The 18,733-nt window shown below is 37.7% G+C and overlaps 1 protein-coding gene across 1 annotated transcript in view; it reads right to left on the reverse strand.

The window, feature by feature from the left end:
• The window catches only part of NALCN (sodium leak channel, non-selective), a 300,278-nt gene that overhangs the window by 55,565 nt on the left and 225,980 nt on the right, over window positions 1-18,733 (reverse strand). The window contains exon 18 of the mRNA XM_019625115.1: window positions 13,347-13,420. Coding sequence (XP_019480660.1) covers window positions 13,347-13,420 — 74 coding nt within the window. The remainder of the gene's footprint in view (window positions 1-13,346; window positions 13,421-18,733) is intronic.

Consider the following 18,733-nt stretch of genomic DNA (forward strand, 5'->3'; position numbering starts at 1 on the left):
TTTCTGCATTGCCTTTGTGCTGTGGAATTTCAATTGCCCCTTACATGACAGCCATATATATATATATATATATATATATATATATATATATATATATATGATATATATATGATCTTTCATGGAGGCTGAGGGAAGAGAATCATGTCTTAAGAAATTGTCTCTATTTTTCTTGACATTTCTCCATCTAAAATATTTTTAAATTGGCCCAAAGATTATGGTTATATGTGAGATCTTTGGAGCTTTATTAGCCTTTAAACGCCACTAGTTGTTTATAGAAACAGTAGCAGGGGGGCCCTCCATTTCTTTCTTCTCTGTCTCCATGTCTTTTTTCTTAATGTCCCAGAACAAAGGTGTGGGAAAAGCGAGCATATTCTGTAATGAAAAAGAGAGGCCTGTGAGTCTTCAAATTATTTTCATTCATTATAGAAAAGTTAGATGACACGATACCATCTAGTATTAAATATAATTGCCATCTAAAAGAAGGGCAGTACAACCTGGCAGAGCATTAAATTTGAGGGATTTTACTCCAATCTTGAGCTCCACAAGGTAACACGTTGTAAAATATTGTCTGATGTTGGTTAATATTATGGAACCACATCAATGGATAACAGGAAAAGAGTCTTTCCATACTAATTATGTAAAACCATGATTGCAGAATTGTGTAAGAAAACAGATAATGAGTATTTCTTGGGAAGGGCTCTTACCTGACTTCACTGAAGTGACAAGTTGATTGTCCAAAGTAGAGACAACAGCAGATCCTAATGGGTGAGTTCCTTTGTGATGGGCTCTTGCTGCTCTGAATAAAAAGCTGCATTTTTATCATAGTGAATACCCACTCCTTTGTGAATCAGCCCAGTCCTGAGTAAATGGATATGGTTCTTTAATAGCAACAGCAGATTAGTGCTTTCCAATCTTGCGTTCATAAAAATGTTTTTATATATAGGCATCTAACTACACGGGCGACTAGAACTTCATTGCAGCTTGAGAAATAAAAGAAACCTTTAAGGTCTTATATGCAGGTACGATAAAATAAAATTAACTCATGGGAAATCCATGCCTTTAGTGCAACTATTAAAATTCAGCATATAAAATGTCTGAAACCCCACACCATTCACTGGAGCTCAACTTTAGTAATCCAACTACTGACTCAGAAAAATGTAAATTACAATGCAAAGACTAAACTTTTTATTATAATAAACGTAAACTTTTGCAAATGTTGCATAAACCTTACGAACCAATGCTTTCCACAGATATGTATTTTTCTATAATACTTATTCCTTTAGCCTCCAATGATAAAACAGTAAAAGAGAAACCTTGTTAAAATATCTTCCCACATCTGTTATGTAAAATTTAATAGCAGCCCTTTTAATCCAGAGTAATGTTATCATTACTTTGGAGAGTATTTAAAAGTAATCTACAAAGCAGATATTATCTCAATGAAATATAACATATTTTGATTATCACAAATCAGGTACTACCTAGAAAAACATCTTAGAATATATACGGTGATGGACGTTAACTGGGCTTATTGTGGTGATCATTTTGCAATACATACATGTCCCTCAAATCATTGTTGTATACGTGAAGCTAATATACTGTTCTATGTCAACTATATATCAATAAAAAATTTAATGGTTGAATGAAACAAAGTTTGGTTGTTAAAAAGCAATATATATGTACATACATACATACATACATACATACATATACATAAAATTTTGCTTCAATTAAATTATATTTTGCCACTTTGAAATTTTTCACTATTTGATGTTGTAAACAAATGCATATATCCACAGATCTCCTCTCCTTAGTTTACTGTTCTCTGAATACACTTAATTTCCATCTATCCACTTAGTCTTTCAACTAATCTACACAAGAGTTAAGTGTCATGCAAATTTTAAAAAGGAAAACCAACAACTAGGCAGCCTTAATAGAATTACAGATAAATATTTATAGTAATAGTTAGATTAAATTTTTGATTAATACATATTTTAACATTAATATATTAAATATTAATAATTAGTGTGTAATACATGACTATTTACAACACATTAAATATATTAATAAATGTATTTAATAAATTGGATGTTAATAATTGAATATTTAATCAATTTTGGGCATATTAAAGCCCAACATTCTGTTTTCTTAAAACTTCAGGCTATTCTTGCTAAATGTTGGTCATAAAAAGTTGCTGATGTGTCAGGAGGCTGACCCAAACTCAACTTCAGGGATATCAGCCCACCTTCTCATCTGCAGGGCCATCGCAGCACCCTCCCCTCCCTCATATTCCACTGAGCAGTTGGCAAGTCTAGCCCAAAGGTCTGTGGGATGCTGCAGGTACTCAGGCCTTCTCAGTGGTACTGAGTGCATTTTCTAGTTGTACCCAGAATGTGGAGCTGCAGAGAACAAGACTTTATCCAAAGTTCCTGAATTGCTGGGCTAACCAATAAAACTACGAGGTGTGATCAACTAACATGGTGAATATTGAAATAAAAAAAATTATTACAGTAAAAGACACGTTGCCTTTAATCCCCCAAAATACTCCCCCTCGCTTCAAACACACTTATTCCATCATTCTTGCCACTTTCTGAAGCAGTTCTGGAAATCTTCTTTTGTGAGTGTCTTTAGTTGCTCTGTTGTGGCTGCCTCGATGTCCTGAATCATTTTGACTTTGGGGAAGAGCCAGAAGTCACACGGTGCCAGATCCAGTGAATAAGGTGGATGAGGACACACTGTAATGTTTTTATTTGACAGAAATTTCCGTATATCGGACGCGATGTGTGACACAGAGCATTGTCATGATGGAGGGTGATTTATGGCACACTTCAAAACACACCTTCTCTCCTTGGTAGCTCACACTTGACTGACGGTACCGAACAAGTTGAAACTTGTCACAAGATGTTACTAAGGTTTGACCCATCACTTCCTGTATTGAAGATTCCTGCCTTTCTGTTGGATGGCACTCGGCAGCAGCATTCACCATATTTTGTGATCACAACAGAAAGTGATGTCACACATCACTTCTGTTACTGCAATTTCTGTCAAATAAAAGCATTATGCTGTGTCTTCATCCTCCATAGTCTACTGGATCTGACATCATGAGCTTCTGGTTCTTCCTCAAAGTCAAAATGACCATGAAAGGTAAATGTTTTCAATTGATAAAGGACATTGAGGCAGCCATGACAGTGCAACTAAAGACATTCACGAAAGAGGACTTCCAGAACAACTTCAGAAAGTGGCAAGAATGATGGGATACATGTGTTTGAAATATTTTGAAGGGGACTAATGACCATATGTCTTTTACTGTAATACTTTTTTTAATTTAAATATTCACCGTATTGTTTGATTATACCTTGTATAATTCGAAAAGAAGAACTTGCCAAATGGGAAAAAACAAATAGGGTGAGATGCTTAATAATGCATTATTAAGCTCTCTTAGATGTCCCAATTAATTGGGCCAGCTTCAGGAAATTGGCAGCTCTGGGTCTAGATAAGAAAGAACAGAATAAGAATGAAGAGGCTCTTTTTTCCTTTCCTCAAAGTTCCCTTGTCATATAGCTAATGACATTCACACAAGAACAGGTGACCCTTGGGAGGGAATCACTGGAATTTGAAAACCTTCTAGAAAACTCCATGATCTCCTCAGTCTCTATAATATCAGTCCCATCCTCTCTTTCAGAGGAATATGACCAGAGGCTCATGTTCTAGAGAAGAGCCCAGGTGTCAGTTCATCTATCCAGGACCGTGGTGGGAGACAGCTAGGAGAACAGGGCCATCAGAGAGGCCAGAGACCAAGATAAATACTTTTCATTCAGCCTACAGTCTATGAAGGATCACCTCTACATAAATCATCATCCACCCAGAAGTTTTAGGGCTCCAACGTGATGTGCACGCTTAAGGTCCCAGGTAGGCAATGACACCCCATGGAGAAGACAATGTTAGCTCATCTCAGCCATAGCTGTCTGTGCTCACTATGATGGCAGTTACAGGTTCTGTTCCAGCTACTCCCCATGCCCTGTTCAGTAGCCCCTCTTATCCAGCTATTTTGATTTAAATCCTGCTCACAATCAATCTCCACCTGCCAACTCAATCAGGCCTAACTTTACCAATACCTTGACCATGACCTCGCCTTTCATTTGCCAGTTGTCTCTGCAAGACACTGGTCTCTACTTGTTTGATTAGTCTCCTGCCAAAGCCTATTTAGGTCTCCTACTTTTGATATAGGGCTGTTTGTTTCTGTCACATCAAGCAGTGGAGAATGTCACAGCTGCACTTCAGGCATTACAGAGGATCACGGTTCTCCATGCCCGGGACTTGTAGCCAGCTGTAAGCAATGCCAACCTCGGTTGATGAATCTGTGTTGTTAGTTTTGGAGTATATCCACCAAATATCCAGCAAATGATGTGAACAAATAATCCGATGGTACTTTGAAGATGTTCAAGCCTAGTTTAGCTAAGTATAGAACTGCAGCTGATAGACTGTTTCCTGCTGGGTGAGCAAGAAACTTGATATCAACTGAGAAAAGGGTACACTGATTTATCAAAAGTATTTTATGCCCCTCAGATACAGTCTCTGCTGGGCAACAGTGGGGACTTCTGAAGCAAGCCCTTGAGGATCTGCTTTGAAGGTGACTGTCAATTTCCTGCATCTCGGGGGCAACTGTGGTTCTGTCTTGGACTTACTACTAACAATGAAAAATCACCTACAGAGTGCTTTATAGATACTAACTTGTTTAACCCTTACCTATAAGGCAGGGTCTATTAATTTCAGACCTCATTTAACAGATGAGAACACTGAGGTGCAGAGAGATTAAATAAGTCACCCAGAGTCAAATATCCATGAAGTAGTGGAGCCAGGATTCTGATCCAGTTTGGCTACTGAGCTACCGAGTGATACCTGATGGCACACTGTTCATTTACTTATGAGGCTACTTATATCCCCACTTGACAAATGAAGAAACTTACCCAGGACTCACCACTGCTCAGATTTGCAGCCAAGTGTGGCTGATTGCAAAGCCTGTCCTCTTTCTATTTCTATTACACCAACACAGCATATTGTATATGACTGTATGGACCAGGGCAGACCAGAAGTGAGTGACTTTTCCTGAGTTTGCGCTTCCATCAGGATCTGGGATATCAGTTGCAACCAATATCTAATAAAAGGTCTTCTATGAAGATACTTCTACCTATTACTGTAAGATAACACATGGCTGGTTCCCCTCCACTATGGGAAGTTTTATGGAGGGTGTGGGGAGAGAAGGAGGAGACTGGGAAGAGTACGGTTCTACCTTCTTCTTGAAGGACATAGTCCCACGCCAGGGGGTGCTGATTGACGAGGGTCACACGCCTGAGAAGGTACAGTGGGGGCAAGATTTCAGCTTCTAATTGCCCCTTGACCTGGCACCTTTGAATCATGCATAACCTGTATGGGGACCCCGAGGAGCAGCCAGAAGTGTGGGAAAAACAAGGGATTTAGAGTTTGTCAACAGTGGGCATGAGAATGGGATCTTCTATAATTTAAAAGCATAGTGTGGGGTCAATTCGTGGATTTCAGAGTCATACAGACCAGGATTTGATTCCTGGCTATCTGACTCTGTCTTGCTAGACAGCGTGACCTCAGTTAGATCAGGTAATCTTCCTGAGCCTTAAATCCTTCTTCTCTAAAAGAGAGCTAATAATCATCTTCCAGAGTTGCTATGAGGACCTAATGGGAGAGAGCATGGAAAAGAGCACAGTGTTTGGCACATAGTCACTTTTCAATAAATGGGAGAACTTAGTTGCATAAGTTGTTGGGGACACATAAATATGGCTGCCTATTTGGGAAATCATGTTGCAGTTGATATTGATGATTGATGTGATATCCAAGATTGTTTCCAAGGTATGTAATCTTGGAAAAAATTACTTATCCTCCTAAGACTGAGTTTTGTCATACATAACATGGGGGTAATAATGGTATTTCTTCTCCATAGGTATGTTGTACAGGTTAAATGAGACAACGTACACAAGAGCTTAGCACCATGCATGGATCTAATAAATGTTAATTATTCATTCTTTTCCCATATCCCTTTTCTTCTTCCTCTATCTTCATGTTAAAAAGGCATTTTCATGGCATAATGAAATATAATGTAAGATATGAAACACAGTGTCGTCGTCGTGGGGCTGCTGGGGGGCTTTCGGCGGTGAGATGCCCAGGGAAAAGAAAGCATGCAGAGCTGACATGCGGAGGAACCAGCTAGCTAGCTCACAGCTTTATGCAGCAATAGCATCCATTATATAGAAGTTTGGGGGGAGGAGAGTGCGCAGAAGTGGCATGCTCCCTCCCGCGGCTGTGAATTATGCTTACGTAAAAGGCTTATGTCACCGGAGCCCAGCGCCTATGACTACGCAGGAGGCTCCAGAGTCAAGGTTTGTTATATCTGGGGCCAGGGTCCGTGTGTCAGTGGCCCCCGCTTGTGTGGACCCGAACCTCATCCGGGGTCAGGGTCTGTACATCAGCCTGCACACAACTGACTCAGCCTGGGTCCTGTCACACAGGTACTGGGATTGTTCACTTTATTTTATGGTACATTTTAGAGAAATGATTTTCATTGCTAAAGTCACTCAATAGGGAACCATCACTATACTATCTATGAATTGTCTTGTCCCAGTTATGTTCAGAAATCTAGAGATATTATTGAAGGCTTCTACATCTAACTAGTGTCATAAATATTTCTTAAGGGCAAACATTGTGAACCCCTTGAGGAAATAACGTATGTATCCAGTGTCTCAGAAAACATCTGGCATATAGAAGATATACAGAAATAGTCTTCACTGACTGAATAAGTCTTAGAAGCACTTTATTTCAGGAAGAAAATCCAACTAATGTCATTTAAAAACCTATAGCTTAATAAATGTGTAGTGATTTTATTTATATTTATGTAGTATATAAATTATATTTGTAGTCAATAAAAATAATTCTCTTAAAAGAAAAAGAGAAAAACTAACCTTACATATGTCATTTAATTGTATTTAATATTTTTTTTGTAGTATGTAGCATTCAACTAAAGGCTATTCCTCAGACTTTAAAAAATTATTAATATAAGTGCATATCCAGGAAAATTTTATTATAGATCTAAATATCAGAATGCAAATATCATACCAGACTGAGCATTCAAAAAGGTTATAAAGATATTGCCCTAATTAATGAGTTACTGATGGCAAACCACAAGAGAATGAAACTTTCTAAAACAGTGCAAAATGTTTATTTCATTTCAATGTTTCTCTATGCATAGCAGGGGTAATAATGCATTTTTGCTTAATTTCAAGGCTCTGAATTAGAGAAATTTCAGTAGCATTAGTGATATTTTTGAAAGCACACTGCTATTTGTTTTGATTTCATCTGATGTAGTGAAAAGGTCACTGCCTTTTGATGGAAGCTTTCTTTAGTGGAGCTGAACGGTATAGTCAAAATCAAAACAATAGTGAATTTAATAGCAACCTCGGGCTTTATAATTTAGGTGGTGGGACATCTTGTCTTTCACAATACTCTCCAAATAAGTCTTGAAAAAAACAACACAGATGTCTGTTTGTGCCAAGTGAGTCACCTGCATTTAAGCATGTGATAGTATTCTCAAGTTGTGTAAAAATGGCCCACCTTTGTTTCTCATCAAAGAGTTCTCAAATATAGCCAGAAATTCATTTCTATTTCTCAAGGCATCGCTTCATTTTAAAAAGGAATAAGTAGGAGAAGGCAAATAAAGATGATTATGTGTAGAAAAGGTGACTCCTCCAATGATTCAAATACCTCAAACTCCAGGGTCCTTTCTCTCTGAAAGACTTCTGTCTTTGTGGGCTTGAATTTCTTACTCATAGGAAATTCCACATACTGGAATCATGGGGATCCTGCTTCAAATGGAAGATGGATATTTGGAAATGTGGGTCCCCTGAGAACTGAGACCACTAGCAGCCCCGCAGCTTAATTATTAGTACCAAGAACTAAGTCCTCTCCATCAATATGGCTTTACTATTCATTCCAGGAAATGCCTGTCCAGGATTTAAGGCCATAAATAATTTCATGGTTAGCTTTAGGAACTTTCCAAACATGCATTTATCTCAACTATAGACTAATGAACTAGCCCCTTTCTCTGGACAATAAGTCACTCAACTGGTCAACCAGTCACCTAAAAATAATTAGTTCTCATCAAGACTTAGGCCAAGTCCCTGCCCAGCTAGGTCCATCAATCCTAAACATTTTTTTAAAAAATGCTGTTACTAAAACTTAGTTGTATTTATGTTATAAAGGTATAAAACATGTATTTGGCTAAAAATCAAAAGGCATAAAATAGATTTCCAGAGTGTCAATGACAGCATAAAGTCACCATTTATTTTCTGTCTTCTTGGAAATTACCCCCAAATCAAAAAGAAAAGTGAAAAGAAGAAGTGCAAACTCCATCTCAAAAATTTTTAACTGAAATGTGGAGCCAGACTGGGGAGAAAGAGCATCGAAAGCAGTGAAGAAGTAATAGAATGTCACCTGTTTCTTGTCCCCCACCCACAATGATGCCCTCCCCAGAGAAGTAGTAGCTACTTGTTGATAACAGATACTTGGTACCTGCTTTGCATCCTGGGCACCCCTGCGCTCTTTTTTCTTTATTGAGGTATAACTGACATTTAACATTACATTAGTTTCAGGTGTACAACATAATGATTTGATATTTGTATATACTGAGAAATGATATAAACTCTTTTTTCCCCCAAGAATTCGCTGCCCAATCTCAATCAGATCTCCCCACCTAAAAACACTTAAACCCAAACTTTAAAATTATCCACCACTGACCTATCCCTCCTGAGACATTATTAAGACTGCTGAAGTGGTGGCCTCCCTCGTAATAAGTATTAAATTTCACTTTGCTTGATCAACGGATTATTCAGATGACATTTTTGGGCAGTCTACACCGTAAAGACAGATGAGAAGACTGAGGGTCAGAGAAGTGGGTTGCTCAAGGTGATAGAGGAACAGAGCCAGACACTGGTCCAGACCTTCTAACACCAAGTCCAGGAGCCTATGTTAGAACTGGGGGGACCCTGAACAGCATCTCCTCCAGTCTTTAAGTTCACAGAGAACTGGGAATTTAAAATTTACCTGTTTACACAGCCAGGCCTCCAAGTTCCTTAAATTGGGGGTTTATTTTGTATTATTCTCCCAAAATAGTTATTTTTTAAAAAAGTTATTTTTAAGACTAATATTTCATAATATCTTCCTCTGACATCACACTGGATTTAAGGTTTATATGACTTACTTCTATCGGCACCCAAATCTGGAAAAATGCCCACTTGCGTCGTACTTGCCAAATAATTCAGCTCAGGTCTTCTTTCAATTTCTCTTGCCTGCCTCCCTGGGCGGGGGGNGCGGGGAGGACTCTTAGATGAAACTAAGAACAATAAGTCTATGAAAATAAAAAACTTAGGAAAATCAAGAGTGACAGAACACTAAAACAGATCTCTGCTGGACTTCTTTTCTTTTGTACCAAGACAGACTCATCTACAAAGATACTATATCTCTACCTCTTTGTCTTAAAGCTCTTTCCTTCTTTCAAAGCCTCCTTTCAAAATGCAAATGGTTGTGGGAGGGCCATTTTTTTCCCCAGCTTTACTGAGGTATAATTGACAAATAATATTGTGAATAATACAAATAATTTATATTAATACATTTGATATATAAAATAGAATAGAAACAAACAATATTGTGAAATGAATACAACAATAAATTTACCACATTTATCACCTCACATAGTTACATTTTTGTGTGTGTGGCAAGAAAATTTAAGATCTTCTTTCTTAGCAAATTGCAAGTATACAATGCAATATTATTAGCTATAGTCGCCATGCTGTACAGTAGATCCCCAAAACTTATTCATCTTATTACTATAAATGTGTACCCTTTGACTAACATTCCCCCATTTTCCCCACCTCCCAGCCACTGGCAACCCCCAATCTATTCTCTGTTTCCTTCAGTTAGACTATTTCACATGCCACATATAAGTGAGCTCATATAGTTTTTGTCTTTCCACTTCTAAGTTACCCAGGAGCCCTGGCAGAGTTTAATTAACAGAGAAAGGTTAGAGCCTAGAACGAAGCGCCTCTGGAGGGAGTGAGACGACACTGAGAGAGTAGTCGAAACTCTCCTTTCTTCTCCATTTTGTGCAGGATTGTTTTAATCATTTGCCCTGCGGCGACTGGACATGTTTCCTTTCCTTTCTTTTCAATTTCTCTTTCCCCCTCTTCTTGCTTTTTCTTTTTAGTTGGAAAACAGCATAGTAATATACGGACCCATAGACATGGAGACAACCTATTCTTGACTTTCTTACTTACGGGTTACATTATAATGCAGGTATGCTATTATTGTTACTATTATTAGTGGAAAAAGGTAAGTGCAACACAATCAGCTATCTGTTTGAAATCTTGAACTTGTCCTTAATTCTTTCAGAGACTAGTATAGCAGCAATGAGGGAATCATTTTTACAGAAGAGCTAAACGGCTTTTCTGAAGATCAACTTTGTGTTCTTAAAGAAATTAAAACAATTTTTCTAAATGTGCACTCTTATTTCCTGAGATTCTCTGGTAACGTAGTTCAAGCATCCCCAAAGAGCTCCCTCTCATTTTGTAGTAAAATGCTATTGATGCTGGTGTCCCTTAAACCACATAATTATTGGGCAAGTCTGAGGGTGTCCCTATTCCCTGACAGTCTTAAAAATTTTGCTTAGGTACCCCATAAATTTTCTCTTTTGAAAACCACTTACTTGCATGGACATCTAAAAATCAACAATTAAATTTTCCTCTCATTAGAGCATCTCATCCATCCAACCCATTAAATTTTATGACCTTGGGCACCTATGAAGTCAGTTTTCATTGCCAAACCAATCAGCTAAATATATCAGAAAAAGTTTGACTTTGTTTTTTAATTTTCAAATAACGTGTTAACACATGCTGTTGTGATAATCGTGTTCTTTTCTAAGGCCTAACTCTAAGGCACATGAATTCTTGGAAGGAAGTTTTCTAAAAATCTGTCACCCTGAGAGACAACAAGGTGCTGCCCAATGGGGCCCTCCTTCTGGAGAAAGCCATGTGGGAATAGTCCCTGTTTGGCAACCCAGGGGATTTTACATTCCAGCTCAATAGACAATATAGTTTCACCTTTCTTTTGGATGGGTGAGTGAGAGTTTCACCTTTTTATTGTAACTTGGGAGAGAGGTGAATGAAGAAAAGGTGGTGGAAAAGGAAAAGCAGAAGATCAAATTTAAGAAAGGATTCACGGGGAAGTGAGTGAGGTTCTGGAAGTGGCTTTCTGCCAAGCAGCCCTGTGTGCCTATGCCCTGAAAGTCTCTGGGAGCTCCTATGGCCAGTTCACATTAGCTGGTAGGCAATTATTCTGGGCAGGTCAGTAAGGTCATTTTGGTTCCTAATAAGGCAGGTAGACTCCGAATATTGGCTCAGAGTATTATAATCCCCTTATGAGCCATTTCTGGTTGAGGCCAAATTCTCTTCCCTGTGAGCCCATCGACACTCCTGCAGGGCTGGCCCAGCATATGATCTGTTTTGTGTGAGTGGCAGAGAGTCCTCAAGACCCTAGGGACTGGCCCTGTCATGAACTTGTCTAGTACAGTTACAGCTTGATCAAGACCCTGAAGTACCACGTAGTGTTCAAGGCTGGCCTCACGGTGTTATCTGATGCTATTGCCAGGATTGAACCCATTGGAAGCAAACGGAAGTCGGGACACAGGTTGTTATAAATGTGCTTAGAAGCTTTCCTTTGTCTATTTCAACCAGACCTTTTACGTTCATCACAATGTATTCTGTGATGATAATATACAAGCCCCAGAAATATTTTTTCTGATCTCATAGAAGGTGCTACTCCAACACATACTCAACTCTATACATGAATCATCAGCCAATATGAAGAATAAACACAGAATATTGTCCTAAATAGTTAGGATTGTTTTGGGCATACAGATTCCAGGTACTGTTGTAAAGTCAAGATAGTTTCTCAAATCATATGCATATATTAGCCTTATTTGTTCATTACAGTTATCCAAGTTACAGTGATACACATTCTGGCGAAAATGTTTTCCTGACTATTCTTATTAACAAAGGCAGAGTAGAAGAGAATCCAACTCCTACTCCTTAGCACAAATTTGGAGAGGGATTTCTAGTATAAATTTATTCATTTGCCTGGTTAGCAATTCCACCTCCAGCTCCCAATATCTGTGTCATTTACACATGTCTATGTAATACCTGAACCAATAAATTATATTCCACATGCTTATGCATTTTCATAACGATCATGTTATTTTATATTACAACATAGTTTTATGAAATACTCTTAAGTAGCTAGCTTAATTTTCCTTCCTGATATTTTATTTCAAGGCAGATTTTAGAAAGCATTAAAATTATATGTTTTTATAAGTATTCTAAAATGGATATGCTTTTTATTCTTATAGATTTTAAATAAATTTATTCTTAATACATTAATAAATAACAATTACTTTTCTTTTTTTTTTTTTAAAGATTTTTATTGGAGTATTGGGGGGAAGGGAACAGTGCTGGGGAATTGGGGAAGGGGAACAGACAAATTGCTGTCATTTTGTTCTTCAGTCTAGTTGTGGAGGACGTTGCTTCACTGGCCCAAGTTGGCACCATCATTGCGCGCTTCCCGGGCGAGGCACATCAGTCGCCGGCTTCTGGACGGCCGCTCACTGCGGCTGCTGGCCGCTCACGCTAGCTACATATGTAGCCCATGGCAACCCACTGCCACAGGGGCTGCAGCCTACGCCGTCGCCAGCGACTCACAGCAGCCCAGCTCCAGGTTGAGCTGTTGTTCAGCATCTTAGCTGTAGAGGGCAGTGTCACTGGCCCTCATATGTGGGATCCCAACCGGGGCCCTCTGGCGTCCCAAGCCAGTTCTTAACCATCGCGCCACTCGGCCGGCCCACAATTACTTTTCAAAAGCTTACCTTTTTATCATTTTTCCCTTAGATTGTGATTTGTCTTTTGGATATCACAAAAGACATAAAACTTGTAAGAATAAAAGTAAGTTAATTTCATCTTTTTGTAGATGTTTATACTGATAATTTATGTTTAAGTGCAAGAAAAGAAACTTCATTGAACTAATAAAATATTACTTTTTCAGGAAAGAGATTAATGATGTGTTTGACATTATGTATACATACATAGTTACCCAAACCTACTTTCTACCAGAATTTATATATATTGATACTCAGAAAATCAGTTCATTTAAAAAAAAAAAAGCTCTTTTTTGCTTAATATAACCCCACTTGTGTTTAAATATGAATCAACATGTAATGGTGTTACCTTAAGATTTTAGTGACTGCGGTCTCCTTTTCTAGAAGATTCCTTGCTCTGATGCTGAAAACAGACTTGCGAAGCTGTAAAATTACGAGTATGACTTTAGTTTTGGAATGTAAAGAGACAACATACTGAGAAATCATTACATACATTAAACATGATTTTTTTCACAAAAGGATCATGATAGGATTGATTCTATCATTTAATTTTATTTTTTAGTTTTACTTTTATTAGGCAGAGCTACAAACAAACTTGTGGAGCCATGTGTCACAGCTATAGATGCATTAGCTAAACTCACTAGTAACAATGTCTGTTACCTTATATCGGAATAGGCTATTCATTTGTCAAAGAATTTCATGTGGAAATGAATATGGGACTCTTTATTGTCATTGTTCAGTAAAATGTCCTCTAATCCACCCTGCATCTGTTTTTGGTTCTTGGCTTGTGACCCAAAACTGATCTGAATGATCAGGATGGAGAGAAATGAAATGAGATGAGCCTTCAAGGTTCCTTCCTAGTTGGTAATGATGACATTTTTCCAAGGAAAAGGACTAAGAAAAAAACAAAAATCTTAGAGGCTGACTAGAAACCAGAACATGCATTCCCCGAACTCAGCTCTGGCCTGTTTGGTAGTGGCAGAAATCAGACTGGTGACAGGTGTATAGGGAGCCAAAGTGGGCAGGAAAAGGGCAGAGAAAGAACAGGGAAGCACAGCATCCTGAGAAGATGCATCATAACAAGTAACGAGAAAGTGTAACTCCAGTTGTCAGACCAAAGGTAATACTTGGAGAGTGACCTGTTCCTTTTGATCAATAGAGTAGATTAGATTTCCTGAGCTTAGTATGAGACGAGTGACTATGACAGGTATAGGGTAACTAGGAGTCAGAATTCTTGCTTACTAGAATTGAAAGGCCTACTTACGAAGGTAAAGTTATGACACAGTAGATAGCAAAGTACTAGGCGATATGTACAGTAGAAAAGATGAGAGGGCTGGAGGACCTTGGGTGGAGGAAAATAGGTCTGTCTGAAGTAGTCAGCAAAGACTTAATTGAAAAAGTGGAAGTTTTATTGGGCAGTTACAATTTCTATAGGCAAAGGCGGGGAGCGCAGTGGGTAAAGGACAGAAGTTGGAAATGCATGCATAAGGAAAATTAATTCAGTGCAAACTCTTAAGTGCTGAGCTAGGTGGGTCTTTAAGCAAGGCAAATGGAGGAAATTCTGTAAGTTATACCATGTTTTAAACAAAGTTGTAAGAAAAAAAAAAAGCAGGAGACAGAACTCTGTGTTCAGTTAAAATAGACCATCCAGTTTCTTTTAAACGCGAGTTAGGTAACTTGAGGTGCAAACTTACAGAGCTCCAATTTGCCAACAATCTATAAACAATGCTGTAATACCAAGCAATATATCCACATGGCCATAGCTGGAGAAGAACTGGAGTCATAAACCGGTCTTTTCAGCAACAACCGACAACCTAGATAACATCATAACTAGCAATATAATTTTCATATTTCACAGGAGATCTGTCATAAAGGGAAGGATCATTGAACACACTGGCAATTTCCCTCACATGAGGGAAGGTGGCACACTCATTTTTTTTCAATAATGAAAAACTGAATTCATTTCATTATTCACCAGAATGCTCAGGAGAATAAATGATTGTGTAGACAAGGATACGGTTTTTTTTTTAGAAATTACATTTGCAGGGTAGCACACAATAGGCTGTTTACCATGATGTATTATGAAACTTCCCTTAAATCTTCTCCCCTCTCCTAAAAACTGACTTTTGGCATTGATGTAACGACCTCACGGCAACAGCACATCCCCTAAGGAATGCTGTTTAGAATCACTTTGGAAACAGAGGACTCAGCTGAGCCGCCCCATCATGGTGGCGCTTCTGCTCGTTTGATGCCCAAGGCCACACTACGGGGGCCCTGAGACAGCAAGTTTTAGGAAAAGACTTCAGACCGTATTACTCTAATTTCACCTTCAAAAGACAATGATATGCCTTAGTCACCTTTCCCTTAGTGTCAGGTGATGGTCTGAACTCAATCGCCTATCTACTGCCCTGCAACCGAGCAATTGACATTTGAAATAGTGTTCTTCATGTTTGGAAAAACCTTTGCAGAAACTGGGAATAATATAATATTGTTTACAAAATTATTTCTGCAGTAAGATTGTTAAAGGGCTATCAAATCTCCTTTGTCCTAAACTTGAACTCATCAAAACAATATACACTCAATCTGTACAACAGAGTACTTGAGAACTGGTTTTATAACTAACAGCAGAAGTAGCAAAAGAATAAATATTGTAACACAACTTCAGATTCAGCTTTGGAATGTTCTTGAAAGAAGAAAGAAAGGAGATATCTGTATCTACATAACTATCTATCTATCTATCATCTATCTTTATGTATCTTTGATAGTCTAGATATGTATTTAGATAGTTATACATTTTAACTGTTCTTTTTTCTAATAAATAAAGAAGGCCTATAGTGATTATCTAGTTATTCCTTCAGTTTTTTCTTATTTCTGTAGTAAAGCTTTGCACATTTCTTGTAGCAAAGGGTCTTTTCTGGCTGCTCCTCACAAGGATTCAGAGCTACACTGCTCTGCAGTGCCCTCTCCTGGCTTCAAAAGATACTAACAGGCACCTAAAATGATCAAAACAGAGATATCTATTTAATAATTTTAGATTTGAAATTGTAGATTCCAGCTATGAAAGGTGTCAGTAATTGTGCATTCTGGATCTAAACATAGCAGAGATGTAAGACGTAAAAGGAAGCGTAGGAATGCCATATTTACATAGAATTCACATTGAAAAATACAAGAAAGAGATTAGTTGAAAAAGCCTCTCGTTTTGGTGGTTATATTTTGTAAATCTAATACATCCAACTCCACAAGATAACCACTCTTTGACTGAATTACTATCAGAAATAATTAAAATTGAAATGTTCAAACAATACAGAGATGACTTTTTTTTGTCTTAAATTTTAATTTAAAAGAGCTCTCCAGAATTTTGTACTTTAACATGAAATTCAAGAGCCTAGTTCAAATCAGTTTGTATAGTTATTTGTGGTTGAATAATTTGGAGCTGATGGACACAGCAATGGATGAATCTAGCGCGGTTTTTTATTTTGGTAACGATTTTAAGTCTCTTAATCCACAGGTTCTCCACTATCCTCTTACGGTTGAAGATCCTGAGCCATTTGACCTGTAGTTTGTGGGAGCCTGGATTTTGCTAAATGCACATGCACGGTATAGCGTATATGTTCCTCTGTTGTCTGTGTTTCCTTTAAATTGGCAGCTGGATCCAGGGTTTCATCAGATAAAGATGTGATCTCTTTGGCAAAGCCAAAGGAGGTGTCATAGTCTGTCACCAGAAGGCACATGAGGTCTGGCTGTCTCACTTTTTGTGATGTTAATAGTAATAATGTTCATTGCTTAGATCATTGTTCAGCCAGTTTGGAAAATTTTCATTTCTTTTTCATTCATTAGTTGGAATACTTTTATAAGGAGGTAGTTCCCCTCATGTATTATTTGGTTACTCAGTAGTACAATTCATATGGAAAAGGCAAGGTAAATGTTGATTCTTTGCCTTTGCTTATTAGTTTTTATGTAATTAATTGGTTTTCTATTATCCTCTTAAGGTGACCAATTATTACTTTAAAAATGTCATTATGAACTCTAGGATTTAAACATATTTGATTGTTTCAATCTGTTACAATTATTATCCCATGGTAGGTCAAATTATCCCAACTGTGCTCGTTGGGAGTGTGTTCAAGTTGGCCCACAGGTGCTTTTGACACGAGTCTAGTAGTCTTTGACAAAACTTCTCAGGTATAACAAATTATCCCCAGCTCATCCCGTATGCTTCCTATTCCAAATCAACAACTTCCTCCAAAGAGCCCTGGTTCATTTATTGAGAAATGGTGTTTTCAGAATATTATTTAGATTCCAGTGATACTCATGACTGCTGAGTTCGTCATTGTTTTGAGGACTTTACTGAGTTTATTCTGGTATTTTCAATTTAAATTCAGGAGATAGGGTTTTTACCTATCTCTTCTATAAGAATTCTGTATCTCCACCCCCTTCCCCCAGTCAAGACCCTTGGTTGTCAAAGACAGAGAAGATGACAGAATTAGACTATCCCATTATTACTCATTAGTTTTATTTCACATAGCATAGACAGTAGTCTCAGAATTAAAATACCCATTCTAAAACAAAGATACAATTAATGAATATTTTAGAAGTGTTTGCATATAGTCTTCCCATTCTCCTCTCTCATTTGTATTCTGGTACTATAGTCATATCAGCAGAGCAGATAGCTATTACATATTTTACTCTTCATTTTAATCCTCATGTAGTCATAGTTTTATACATAATTATATCTTGAATGCTTGCCACCAGTTCTTATATCAATGTCTTAGGGTTATTTTTAGAATTTATTTTGGTGTACAAAGCATGTTTTCAGTAATTTCCTCAGGAAAGGCTCATGAAAACATCATTGCTTACACCTGACAATGCTTACATTCTTACATCTTGATAACAGGGTGTTGTTTTTTTTTTTTGTCACTTTAAACTTGAAAGTCAGTTTTCCTGGATATAAAAAACTTGGTTCACATATTCTCTCCCTGAAGTACCCTATATATGTTACCCTAATTTCTTTTGACACAAAGCATTACTGCTGAAAAGTCTGATGGTAATCTAATGTTCTCTTTTATAAACCACTTGTTCATTTTGAGCTAGATACCAATTTTTTAAAAATTTAAAGTCCTGTAATTTGTGTGTAATATGTCTTATTTTTGGTTATTCATGGTTGATATTTTCAGGTACATATATGCTTTCAATAGGTACAGCAGTTTCAAATCCTTTTATATTTCAGAGAAGTTTAATAGCTTGTTCTGTTCTATTGCTTTAGTTTTCTTTTTTGGGGGCTCCTATAATGTAGATATTGGAACTTCTTTGACTTTCTTCAATTTGTCATTTTCTTTCAAATTATTTCTTTTTAATTTCTTAAAATTTCCTCTTCTTCACTTTGTATTTCTCTTAAGGTATCATTTGATATATGTAATCAGCTTATGTTCCTTCCAGTTCAGTCTTCATTGCTTTTATTTATAATTCTTTCCTGACTTCTAACACTTATATATGAATTTTGTGTGTGTGTGTGTTTTTTTTTTTAGATTTTTATTGGGGAACTGGGGGAATGGGAACAGCACTGGGGAACTGGGGAAGGGGAACAGACAAGTTGCTGTCCTTTTGTTCTTCAGTCTAGTTGTGGAGGACGTTGCTTCACCGGTCCAAGTTGGCACCATCATTGCGCTCTTCCCGGGTGAGGCAGATCAGTCGCCGGCTTCTGGACGGCCACTCACTGCGGCTGCTGGCCGCTCACGCTGG

Source organism: Hipposideros armiger, unplaced genomic scaffold, assembly GCF_001890085.2.
Source record: "Hipposideros armiger isolate ML-2016 unplaced genomic scaffold, ASM189008v1 scaffold_615, whole genome shotgun sequence".
NCBI classification, from domain to species: Eukaryota; Metazoa; Chordata; class Mammalia; order Chiroptera; family Hipposideridae; genus Hipposideros; species Hipposideros armiger.